This window comes from Polyodon spathula, chromosome 42, assembly GCF_017654505.1.
Source record: "Polyodon spathula isolate WHYD16114869_AA chromosome 42, ASM1765450v1, whole genome shotgun sequence".
Taxonomy (NCBI): domain Eukaryota; kingdom Metazoa; phylum Chordata; class Actinopteri; order Acipenseriformes; family Polyodontidae; genus Polyodon; species Polyodon spathula.
Genome location: NC_054575.1, coordinates 2,498,046 through 2,511,320, shown reverse-complemented (window position 1 = coordinate 2,511,320; position 13,275 = coordinate 2,498,046). Strand labels below are relative to the sequence as shown.

The following is a 13,275-nucleotide window of genomic DNA, read 5'->3' as shown; positions in this document are numbered from 1 at the left end:
ATTTCTACAATTTATAATGTAAAAATCGAGTTAATTATAGGCGAGAATGTCACTCAGTTTAGTAATTTAGAAAAGTAAGATTGTCTTCGAAACAAATTCTCAATAAATTCAGTCAGTTTAAGAGCCGAATGAACAACAGTCCGATAAATTACTTATAAACTATTTAAATAAATTAATACACAAGGGAATTCGGAGTAAATATAATAACGTTTTAAAATATATTTAGATATTTTATATTATTATTATTATCCTGTTTTTCGGTAAAAAAACAAAAAAAAATTTTTTTTCCTTTTTTCCTTTTTTACAAGTTATAAAAGGAAAAATGCATATATATTGCGTGAAATTTAAATTTATTGTTAAAAAACAACTTAATATAAATAATAATTTTTTTTTTATTATATTTATTTTAAAGAAAAAATAATAATAATAATAATAATAATTAATATGCGTAAAAAAAAAAAAACCGCGGCGACTGAGAGGACGACGTCTCCTCGGGCTCGAGCCGGCTTCTCGCCTCTTCGAATAAATGGAACGCCGCCTTCGCTCTTCGCCAGCCAATCGGCTTTTAGTCTCCGTTTCTTCTAAGGCGATTGTCCAATCGCGTTATTGCTGCTAGGTTCGCCTTATTAAACAACCAATCGCGTTTCGAATTATCTTCCGTTGCTAACAGGCTGAAGCGAAGTCTGCCCTTGTAACTGCATTCATACAAGCGGCTGTAAAATCTACCTGGAGACAGAGTGTAGGAACAGCCAATCAGAATTCAGCATTAATTCAGTTACGTTCGAATCTGGCAAAGCGGCGGCCGTTGTTGGCAAGGTAAAGGGTCTAATTTTGTGTACATATTTATTTAATTATTATTTTTTTTAAAAGCTGTTAATTGTATACAAAAACTAGAAATTATAGGTTTTTTGTTTTTTTTTATTTGTCATAGTTCAAGCTCTGGGTGGTTCGGTTAGATCTTATGTTCTGTAAAACGGTAACTTTTGCGATATCGTTTAGTAGTTTCTTTGATTACATGATAAATAAAATATCTAAATTATGTTCATAAAATTTTATTTTTAAAGTCACAACCTTACCCATGATCAGTGACCTTCAATGCACAGGCACTGAATTAAATAATACAGGCTGCTGTTCCTCTACTCACCACCAGGTGTCTCGCTTTCCCACTAAAAAGTTAACGTTCCTCAAAACGTGCTGCCCCCTTTATATAAAAATGAATTACAATAAATAATCAACAAGTAAAATAAATTCAGACTCATGCATATTTTTCTAACTTTTATTTTTGATATTTTCTATTTATTTTTTTTTTTTAAACAGGACACCTCAAACGACAGCAGACTGCAGTCCTCCACACACCTGAAAGACACTCAACTCTAAACAACTGGTAGAAATGCAAGGCAAGTGTGCGTCGTCATTGTGGGATGAGTTATGAAGACCATCTGTTTTCTATTAAAACTTGTGAAGTCTGTAGGAAAGCAAAAAAAAAAAAAAAAAAAAAAAAACCCAAACTAAAACATTGCCCATCCCTCTCTCTCTCTCTGTCTGTCTCTCTCTCTCAGTACATTGAAGGCTTCTCTTCTCCCTTGGGATTGGTCACTTTGTCTTCGTTCTTGCTGACGATGTCATAAAGCTCCGCCTAGAAAAAAAAGTGGGTGGGGTTTATTTATTTATTTTTTTTTTTGCTGAATCCTCGATGCCTATTGGCCAGCCATGTCAATGATGTCAAATGACACAAACCGCCTGTTAACCCATTATGCACCCAATACATATCTAATAATAATAATAATAGCAAAACAGAAGCTGTATTTATGTGTTTTATACAAAATTAAGGAGTTATGAGAAAGACACAATTAAACATATTTAAAAGAACACTGTACACAGCTCTGGACAAAAACTTTGCATCCTCTATATAGAATGAACTCCCTCAGCTTCATAGAGTCCAGTGAAAGCTGCTGAATAATGTTCCCTTGTTAACATATTGAATTGCACCCCCTCTATATAGAATGAACTCCCTCAGCTTCATAGAGTCCAGTGAAAGCTGCTGAATAATGTTCCCTTGTTAACATATTGAATTGCACCCCCTCTATATAGAATGAACTCCCTCAGCTTCATAGAGTCCAGTGAAAGCTGCTGAATAATGTTCCCTTGTTAACATATTGAATTGCACCCCCTCTATATAGAATGAACTCCCTCAGCTTCATAGAGTCCAGTGAAAGCTGCTGAATAATGTTCCCTTGTTAACATATTGAATTGCACCCCCTCTATATAGAATGAACTCCCTCAGCTTCATAGAGTCCAGTGAAAGCTGCTGAATAATGTTCCCTTGTTAACATATTGAATTGCACCCCCTCTATATAGAATGAACTCCCTCAGCTTCATAGAGTCCAGTGAAAGCTGCTGAATAATGTTCCCTTGTTAACATATTGAATTGCACCCCCTCTATATAGAATGAACTCCCTCAGCTTCATAGAGTCCAGTGAAAGCTGCTGAATAATGTTCCCTTGTTAACATATTGAATTGCACCCCCTCTATATAGAATGAACTCCCTCAGCTTCATAGAGTCCAGTGAAAGCTGCTGAATAATGTTCCCTTGTTAACATATTGAATTGCACCCCCTCTATATAGAATGAACTCCCTCAGCTTCATAGAGTCCAGTGAAAGCTGCTGAATAATGTTCCCTTGTTAACATATTGAATTGCACCCCCTCTATATAGAATGAACTCCCTCAGCTTCATAGAGTCCAGTGAAAGCTGCTGAATAATGTTCCCTTGTTAACATATTGAATTGCTCACCCAGCGGTTTGTAGTTTTCCAGATACTTCACATTGAAAAAACTGACTGGAAAAATGTGACATTTCAAAATCTGACATGAAATACTACTGGACTGATATTATAGCTTCCAGTAGACTTTTTTTTTTTTTTTTTTTTTTTTTTTGCGAGATCATTTTGCAGTTTCTCAAAAAAAACCACAATAAAACGTGGAAACTCACGTAGAATCCTCGGATATCCATAAGAATGACTCTGATCTCAGAATACACTGCCTCATCCTTCTCATGAACCAGGGAGCGGTAATCCATCTAACAGAGAGAGGGACAGACAGAGAGAGAGGAAGACAGAGAGTGAGAGTGTGATGGGTGGGTAGGGACAGAGAGAAAGTTAAACACACAAACACGCACGCACACACACACATCTCACCACATGAGTATCCTTTGAAGCCTTGGCAACAGCGTCTCCTCTTTCGGAATAATATCTGCGACAAAATACAAGAAACAAACAAACAAAGAGTTTGCTTAATTAGACCGTTCGACTTGTTTCCAGCTCTTGAACAGTTTGCATATTTCAAGTTAGCTGTAACATTTGACTGCAGCTGTTTAAGAGCTGAAAACAAGTAAAAAGGTCTAATTAAGCAGATTATCAGTTCAATTAAGGGTCTAGTTCAGTAATTGAGAGCTCGGTTGGAAAGAAAACCAGCAGACACAGGGGGTCCCCAGGACCGGGGTTGAGAAGCCCTGATGTATAATGAAATTGACAGAGAAAAAGGAAACAGCGCCCTCTCCCTGCCCACAGGCACAGCAAGGAACTGCAGTTCACAATAGCAGCAATTCAAAGAAGAAAAACAACAAGACGACTCTGTTCCTACTTTGAGATATAGGTTTGAAATCCTTCCACTTTGGTTTTCACTGCAGCGATACGCTCCAAAATCTTCTCCTAAAAAATGAAATTATAAAAAGAAGATCCGTTTTAAAAAATTGCCCCTTAGTGTAATACAGAGCCATTGCAGTGCCACTGTCTGTCTGCATTGCCATTGAAGATCATTGAGGGTATAGTGAGCACACTGTGGTCCCATTCTACCAGCCTCACCCCATTGCAGCTGCCCTATACTTGTAATGAACGATATTTCTGTTCTACTAACCTGAATCGCAACTCCGAAATCGTTCCCATCTTCAATCTTGGGAATCATGTGCTGAATCCAAGTTGCAACCTATCAAATTAAATCAAATATTAATATTGAGAGTTATTGATTATCCATAACTCCAAATCTTAAAACCAGAAGAAACTGAGAGAGTCAATTATTAAACTGGAGTCCAATTCCCATCCCTGCAATAATAATAATGCTGGTTATCATCACAGGGATGGGAATGAGACTCATGTTCCACAGCAGTGTGATCCAGTCCTGCTTTCACTAGGAGCTTAATCATACCTGAGCTTGTATGGCTCAACTACAATTAACCCTTCGCGGTCCTGTGCCGGACCGGGTCCGACGTTACAATTTCCCCTTTCCAGTCCGATGTCTGGACCCTGTCCCGCATCATCAAAAAGACGTCAAGCGCGGGTCTCTAGTCGTTTTTTTCCTCCGGAAAAAGCCAAGAAAACTTTTCAGTGGCCGAGCGAGAATCCATTCCCAGCACAGGGGGCTTGTTGCTAGGGAGCTGACGTCACCGCTCCCTGCGGCTTTTATCCGAGCATCGCCGCGCCACGCGTGAACACCTCACTGGCTAATATAAAAACCGCTTCAGGCAGCAGGTGTTTAATTAGCTCTGTGTTATTATGCAGTGCGTGTGTGTGTGTAAGAGAACAGCACCGTATCACGCTTTTGTTTTTAATTGTTTTGTATGTCGTTGCTTGTGATGTGCAGTACGAAATAAAACGAACAGTAATTCTAAGTGCCAGTGTATATTGCAGCTATACGCAGTTGAGAAATGGGGAGCCATCTCCAGGAGTGAGATACCTCTGAATAGCGTAGTGAGGGGCGATGTAGCGAGGGTTAGGGTTAGGGTTGGTGTAGCGAGGGCTGGGTGTGGTTTAGCTGCCCAGGTGCTTACCAGAATGCAGGTCTCTTTCAGGGTCCTGATCTCCGGCTTCACACGATCCAGCAGCGCTAGCATCTTCTCATTGCCTTTGATGAAGCCACATTTAGGAGCTGGAGAGCAGACCCGTGCAGAGAGAGAGAGAGAGGGGGGAGGGAGAGAGAGAGAGAGAGAGAGAGAGATACAGAGAGGGAGGGGTAGAGAGACACAGAGAGAAAGACAGAGAGGGAGACAGAGAGGGAAGGGGGTACAGAGAGAGAGAGAGGGGGGAGAGGAGAGGGAGGGGTAGAGAGAGACACAGAGAGAGAGAGAGGGAGGGGGAGGGGGTAGAGAAGTAGAGAGAGAGGGGGTCAGAAATGATTAAAAATAAATTTGATTTTAAAAAAGTAAACACAGATCTAATGCCACCCCTTTTTAAAAAAAAAAAAAAAAAAAAAACAGGGTAAGATTTATAATGAATTAAAGGAAAGGAAAAATACCAATATTGAAAAAAAAGCTGAATTTCAGAAACGCAGACAGACAGAGACAGAGAGAGACACACACACACACGCTGTGGTAATTTCTGCCTCTCTCTGCAGTATAACACAGGGCTGCACTCGTTCATTTCCTGCTGTTACCTTCTTTCTTTTTCTCATCCTCCTTGTCAGTTTCCATCTGAAAACAAAAACACACATATTTATATATATATATATATATATATATATATATATATATATATATATACATATACACACACACACACACACACACACCCACACACAACACACACACACGCGCACACATACTGTTTAAGTGTGATAAATAAACTGCAGTAATGACATGCATGCAGCCAACAACATAATTCTGCCAATCTGAAAAATTCAGAGAGAGTCTATATATTAATATATAATCCACAATATCTATGATACTGCTAGAGAGAGTCTATATATTAATATATAATACACAATATCTATGATACTGCTAGAGAGAGTCTATATATTAATATATAATCCACAATATCTATGATACTGCTAGAGAGAGTCTATATATTAATATATAATACACAATATCTATGATACTGCTAGAGAGAGTCTATATATTAATATATAATCCACAATATCTATGATATGCTAGAGAGAGTCTATATATTAATATATAATACACAATATCTATGATACTGCTAGAGAGAGTCTATATATTAATATATAATACACAATATCTATGATACTGCTAGAGAGAGTCTATATATTAATATATAATACACAATATCTATGATATGCTAGAGAGAGTCTATATATTAATATATAATACACAATATCTATGATACGGCTATCTTCCAATTACACGCAAGCAAATATTTTCAAGCGGTCAGCTCGCATGTCCAGTAAAGACACGGCAGTGAAACGTCCTCTAGCGTGTGACACGCATGCAGTCGAGGACAGCCTTCCCAGAATACTTTGTGTCACCCTGGAACGGTCTTTCAATGTGATTTCCCATCGCCCCCCCCCCCCCACCCACCTCATCGTCCTGCTTTGGGGGGTCCGGGATGGGGATTTCGAGGGGGGCGTGAATCAGACTGAGGTCCGAAACGTTCACAACATCCTCCTAAAAAGAGAAACGCGTTTCAAAGTGACTTCTTCCAGCCTCGAGATACACCCCTGTATCTCTATTCATGGTATATTTTTCCAGTGCACAGCAGAGTATTGCCAGCAAAACAAACTTGATCCACAGTGGTAGACCACTAGATGGCACTGCTGGCTCTCAGATAGATAGATAGATAGAAGTCAGACAGACAGACAGATAGAGACAGTCGGATAGACAGGTAGGTAGATAGGACAGACAGACACGGACAGGCAGACAGACAGGAAACAGACAGGCAGATATAGACAGAGATAGAGATGTAGATAGAGAGATAGATAGAAGTCAGACAGACAAGAGACAGTCGGATCGATAGACAGATAGATAGTTAGGACAGACAGACAGACAGATATATAGACAGACGGATAGATAGACAGATAGATAGTTAGGACAGACAGACAGATAAATAGACAGGCAGGCAGACAGACAGATATATACAGAGATGCAGATAGATAGATAGATGACAGACAGACAGATAGAGACAGAGACAGTCGGATAGACAGGTAGATAGTTAGGACAGACAGACACAGACAGGCAGACAGACAGATATAGCTAGAGATAGAGATGCAGATAGATAGACAGACAGACTTACCTTAAGGAACAAATCCAGCTGCAAGATCTTTTTAGGTATGAAATATGAGAAGAGATCGTCAGCCTAAAGAAAAAAGCACACTGTTGAAAAGCAAGCTGGCTGTCATTACACAGGATCTCTTCAGGAGATTCCACGACACTTGGCGAGCGATTAGCAGTCCGCGTTGACGTTACCCGGCCACAAAACTCTCCGTCACCCGTTCTGCTGCTTTCTTGGAAACAGGGGGATCATTCTACCTGCGGGACGTCCCGCTTGTGGAGCGACCTCTTCAGAGGTACCCGGGTGTTTAGTGTGCGAGGGGTGTGAGTGAATGAGGAACACCCCTAGGCTTGCCTTTTCAAAACTACTGAACACCGATGTACAGCAGCAGCATATACAAACTAATACAGACTAGGAATTATCAATCTGAACATTCAGTGTCATTAAACAGAACTATCAACTCCTGGCTCCTGATCATTGCAATAATAATAATAATAATAATAATAATAATAATAATAATAATAATAATAATACTAGACTTCACTGAGGGGAGCTCTGAACCCCAGGACTGGGTGCAGCAGCAGCAGCAGGGCTAGTGTGAGTTTGTAACCCTGCTCAAACTCCTGGCTCCTGATCATTGCAATATTAATAATACTAGACTTCATTGAGGGGAGCTCTGAACCCCAGGACTGGGTGCAGCAGCAGCAGGGCTAGTGTGAGTTTGTAACCCTGCTCAAACTCCTGGCTCCTGATCATTGCAATATTAATAATAATAGACTTCATGAAAGCTCTGAACCCCAGGACTGGGTGCAGCAGCAGGGCTAGTGTGAGTTTGTAACCCTGCTCAAACTCCTCTCCTGCAATATAAATATTAATAATACTAGACTTCACTGAGGGGAGCTCTGAACCCCAGGACTGGGTGCAGCAGCAGCAGGGCTAGTGTGAGTTTGTAACCCTGCTCCAACTCCTGGCTCCTGATCATTGCAATATTAATAATACTAGACTTCATTGAGGGGAGCTCTGAACCCCAGGACTGGGTGCAGCAGCAGTTTGTAACTCTGCTCAAAACACAAACTCTGCAATGGTCTGTAATTTATTTGAAACCTCTTACCTCTGTGAACAGGGACAGACGAAACGCCTCTACCTGCAAATAAAATTAAAACACAAATCGATTAGTATTTTTGAATAAATATCTTCAAACTACAGTCTCCTTAGCGTTTTGTAAGTTTTTTTTTTAATGTGTGTACCTCAGTGTGTGTGACCCTCAGTGTGCGTCTGTATCAGTGTGTGTGTGTGTTTCAGTGTGTGACCCTCAGTGTGTGTCTGTCTCAGTGTGTGTCTGCCTCAGTGTGTGTGTGTGACCTCAGTGTGTGTGTGTATCAGTGTGTGACCTTCAGTGTGTGTGTGTGTGTCAGTGTGTGTGTCTCTGTGTGTTTCAGTGTGTGAGCCTCAGTGTGCGTCTGTCTCAGTGTGTGTCTGTCTCAGTGTGTGTGTGTTTCAGTGTGTGACCCTCAGTGTGTGTGTGTGACAGTGTGTGTGTGTCTGTCTCAGTGTGTGTGTGTTCCAGTGTGTGTCAGTGTGTGTCAGTGTGTGTGTGTTTCAGTGTGTGCCTCAACACAGACATCGAGTGTGACACACTGGTGTCACACACTCTGTTGAGTCTGTCCACAGACAATGTCCACACACACAAGTGTCACACACTCGTGAGTCACACACAGACAGAGTCACACACTCATGTGTGTCCTGTATCAGTGTGTGTGTGTGTTTCACAGTGTCACACAGTCACACTGTCTCAGACAGAGTCACACACACACAAGGTACACAGTGAGGTCGGTGTGCACAGGGTGTGTGTGTGTGTTTCAGTGTGTGAGCCTCAGTGTGTGTGTGTGTGTGTATCAGTGTGTGTCTGTATCAGTGTGTGTGTGTGTCTGTCTCAGTGTGTGTCTGTATCAGTGTGTGTGTGTTCCAGTGTGTGAGCCTCAGTGTGTGTCTGTCTCAGTGTGTGTGTGTTCTCAGTGTGTGAGCCTCAGTGTGTGTCTGTCTCAGTGTGTGTGTGTCAGTCAGTGTGTGAGCCTCAGTGTGTGTCTGTCTCAGTGTGTGTGTGTTCCAGTGTGTGAGCCTCAGTGTGTGTCTGTCTCAGTGTGTGCCTGTATCAGTGTGTGTGTGTTCGTTTCAGTGTGTGAGCCTCAGTGTGTGTCTGTCTCAGTGTGTGTGTTTCAGTGTGTGTCTCTGTGTGTGTGTGTACTCAGTGTGTGAGTCCCTCAGTGTGTGTGTTTCAGTGTGTGCCTGTGTGTGTGTGTGACCCTCACTGTGCGTGTGCGTGTCCCTCACTGTGCGTGTGCGTGTGTCTGACTGTGCGTGTGCGTGTCAGTGCATCCCTCCCTGTGCGTGTGCGTGTGCGTGTCCCTCACTGTGCGTGTGCGTGTCCCTCACTGTGCGTGTGCGTGTGCGTGTCCCTCACTGTGCGTGTGCGTGTGCGGGGAATTCCGCGCGCCTCTCGCAGGTCATGCAACGCTTTCGATTTCAAGATGGCTCCGATCCAAGAGAATGACTCCGAAATATATAACAAAAGCAAAAGAGAGAGGAAAAAGCCTTGCTATCTGTGACTGCACACTGCAGCGGCGGCTCCGGGTCCCCGGCCCCGAAATAAAACCCTGCTATAAACACGCGTACTCATTCAACCAAGCGTGCATGCTTCATACTCGCCTTCTGCCGATTCTCCTTTCCCACTTTAAGCACTGCGCTCTTAGACATTATTATTACTAGTATTATTATTATTGCTTTTAAAATCGTAGTTTTGAAGAAAACAAAAAAAAAAGTTAGGTCAAATTAAACTCGGTTTTAACAAAAAACAGAACGCAGTTTTAATTTTAACAACACGCCTGGTTGTGCAGAGAGAGAGCGAGGTGTGCCGTGACTCACTGATTTCTTCCTCCGGGATGCATTTAACAGTTTCGCTTTTGCTTTTTTGAAAATAATAAGCCCCGTGTTTCTTTTCTAATTTCCGCACTGTTACTCTTCTTAAAAAAAAAAAAAAAAAAAGAGAGTGCAGGGACCGTCCACAAATTCCCCGCCTCTTCCGAAAAGCGTACAGAACTAAGTTTTTATTCTCGTTTTAATGTGTCGAGATCCCCCCAGATTGATCATCGACGTTACAAATAAAACAGATTATCCTCAAAATACTTTTTTTTTTTTTTTTGGTATGTCAGAACCTCAAGGGCTGTGCCAAGTGGACTTAACGTGAATCCTGGTCCTGGGGACCCCCTAATTGAACGGATCATTTGCTTAATTAGACCTTTTTTATTACTTGTTTTCAGCTCTTGAACAGTTTGCAAGTTAGCTGTAACATTTGATTAGTAACTTGAAATACGCAAACTGTTCAAGAGCTGGAAACAAGTTTAAAAAGTCTAATTAAGCAAATTATCAGACGGGAAACCATCTCTCTATTATTGCCAGAAAAAAAAAAAAAAAAATAAATAATAATAATAATAATAATTAATAATAATATATAATAATAATAATAATAAATATCATTCGGCCCTAAGCGGCAGTTTTCGTAAGCTGGCTCTGATCACCGCGACCGAGAACGAAAATATTTCTGTGCTGCGAACCCTTGCATCGAGACCCCCTTTATACGCAAGATAAAACGCTTTAACAAACTTCGACGCGTATCCTTTGCTACGTCTATGCAGTATAATATTATTTAATGTATTAATAATCCATATATTATCTAATACGATACTCGCTTAATTCAATGCGAAAATTAGATATATAAAACGATATATATATATATATATATATATATATATTCCATATGAAAATATTAAATCGGTTCAATGCATTAAGTTCCAGTTTTAATTATTATTAACGTATTATGTGTAAGTATTAAAATCATGGCAATTGTCTTGTTTGTTAATAACAACACCGTTTTTTTTTTTTTTTTTTTTTTTTTTTTATTTTTAATTTTTTTTTTTTTTTTTTTTTTTTTTTTTTTTTTTTTTTTTAAGAGCGAGAGAAAACCTTTTTTTTTTTTTTTTTTAAATGCCATTCATTGCGGCCGAGAACTTCCCTCTCCGAGACGATAAGCAGAGATACCAACCCAGGCTCTAGCTTTTACCGCTTGCGTCCCGACGTCAAATATATTTAAGCAAATGATCCTGCTTTGGAATAATGGCCAAACTATGCTCGGAGGTCAGTAAATTCAAATTCCGAGCCTTTATAATCATTGAATCCGTATTAAATTTCCCGATGGTGCTTACCCAGGTTTTAATACCAGTATTACATGCAACCCAACCGGCCAAAAAGGTCGGGTCCTAACAACAGGATATATTTTTTTTTTTTTTTTTTTTTTTTTTTTTTTTTTTTTTTTATCATCACTGTTTATGGAAGAAAAAAAAAAGGGCGTTTAAACTTTTGTGTATAATTTGCCGTCGAGCGACGGGTTTTATGGGCCAAAACTTTTTAGTTCGGGAATTTAAATCAGCGCCTTATAGCACGTCAAAGTTTACCTGACGCTCAAACGTTGAGGGAGCAGGCTCTGCTATTCGCGTCATCTATAGGCGGGGTAGCAGCCGAAATGGCGAACGCAGGGCTGCATTTTGCTAAGTTTCCAGCTTTTGAATGGGCGAAAATAGGACTGGCGTTTCATGAGTGGCTCGTTCTGTTGTTTTTAGTTTTAGGATCACGGAGCCTCACGAAATATATTACCCAGTCTTTATTATAACTTCTACTATTACCTTTGCAAACAAAAAAGAGAATTTTATGTGTACTTTTAAATCATGGGTGGGCTCAGTTCCTAAGGGGTTGATTAACAGATAACATCTTTTCCCTACTGCTTTAGTACCAGATCTCTGGTCCTCTGTGGTTTGCCCTGAATCTCAGTACATATGCCAATTAATAACAGACGTACATTTATCCATAACACGAATGGATTAAGGTGATATGCTTTACCAGAACTCTCTGTGCTTTACAATGCTTCCCTATGCTTTACCATACCTGCTTCTCTGTGCTTTACAATGCTTCCCTATGCTTTACCAGACCTCTCTGTGCTTTACAATGCTTCCCTATGCTTTACCAGACCTCTCTGTGCTTTACAATGCTTCCCTATGCTTTACCAGACCTCTCTGTGCTTTACAATGCTTCCCTATGCTTTACCAGACCTCTCTGTGCTTTACAATGCTTCCCTATGCTTTACCAGACCTCTCTGTGCTTTACAATGCTTCCCTGTGCTTTACCAACCTCTCTGTGCTTTACAATGCTTCCCTATGCTTTACCAGACCTCTCTGTGCTTTACAATGCCTTCCCTGTGCTTTACCAGTGCTTCCCTGTGCTTTACCATGCCTCTCTGTGCTTTACAATGCTTCCCTGTGCTTTACAATGCCTCCCTGTGCTTTACCAGACCTCTCTGTGCTTTACAATGCTTCCCTATGCTTTACCAGACCTCTCTGTGCTTTACAATGCTTCCCTATGCTTTACCAGACCTCTCTGTGCTTTACAATGCTTCCCTGTGCTTTACCAGACCTCTCTGTGCTTTACAATGCTTCCCTGTGCTTTACCAAACCTCTCTGTGCTTTACAATGCTTCCCTATGCTTTATGCTTCCCTATGCTTTACCAGACCTCTCTGTGCTTTACAATGCTTCCCTATGCTTTAGACCTCTCTGTGCTTTACAATGCTTCCCTATGCTTTACCAGACCTCTCTGTGCTTTACAATGCTTCCCTGTGCTTTATACCTCCCTGTGCTTTACAATACTTCCCTATGCTTTATGTATATCCCTGTGCTTTACCAGACCTCTCTGTGCTTTACCAGACTTCCCTGTGCTTTACAATGCATCCCAGCTTTACCTCTCTGTGCTTTACAATGCTTCCCTGTGCTTTACCAGACTCTCTCTGTGCTTTACAATGCCGCCCTACGCTTTGTAAAATAAATCTCTAATGCCTTACTTTACCCCCCTGAGTCAAATAACACGGCTTCCCTGTGCTTGAAGGACCTCTCTGTGCTTTACAATGCTTGTTTGTGCTTTACCAGACCTCTCTGTGTCTTTATTCCACTTCTAGTCTGCTTTACAATGCTTCCCTTCGCATTACCAGACCTTTTAGTGCTTTATTGTGCTTCCCATGCTTTATCATGCTTCCCTATGTATTTTTGCTTTACAATGCTTCTCTGTGCTTTACAATGCTTCCCTATGCTTTACCAGACCTCTCTGTGCTTTACAATGCATCCCTGTGCTTTACCAGACCTCTCTGTGCTTTACAATGCTTCCCTATGCTTTACCAGACCT

At 40.8% G+C, this 13,275-nt stretch overlaps 1 protein-coding gene across 1 annotated transcript; it reads right to left on the bottom strand.

Moving 5' to 3' along the window:
* Window positions 1–1,280: 1,280 nt before the first annotated feature.
* psme2 (proteasome activator subunit 2) lies at window positions 1,281–10,125 on the bottom strand. The gene is made up of 11 exons (XM_041236921.1): window positions 9,702–10,125; window positions 8,107–8,139; window positions 7,017–7,079; window positions 6,305–6,391; window positions 5,425–5,461; window positions 4,823–4,920; window positions 3,913–3,981; window positions 3,640–3,707; window positions 3,195–3,249; window positions 2,990–3,076; window positions 1,281–1,636 (listed from the first exon to the last, which is right to left on the bottom strand). Exons 1-11 carry the CDS (start codon window positions 9,747–9,749, stop codon window positions 1,556–1,558), a joined length of 726 nt encoding a protein of 241 aa, XP_041092855.1. The 5' UTR covers window positions 9,750–10,125; the 3' UTR covers window positions 1,281–1,555.
* Between the last annotated feature and the right edge of the window lie 3,150 nt (window positions 10,126–13,275).

Bases quoted from the DNA above. Each gene is read 5' to 3' on its own strand.
- psme2 (XM_041236921.1), bottom strand. From the start codon at position 9,749: ATGTCTAAGAGCGCAGTGCTTAAAGTGGGAAAGGAGAATCGGCAGAAG. The intron at 6,392-7,016 runs GTAAGTCTGTCT...TTCTCTTTTTAG, and splicing joins AGCTGGATTTGTTCCTTAAG to GAGGATGTTGTGAACGTTTC. The intron at 3,250-3,639 runs GTAGGAACAGAG...ATTTTGTCGCAG, and splicing joins TTTCAAACCTATATCTCAAA to ATATTATTCCGAAAGAGGAG.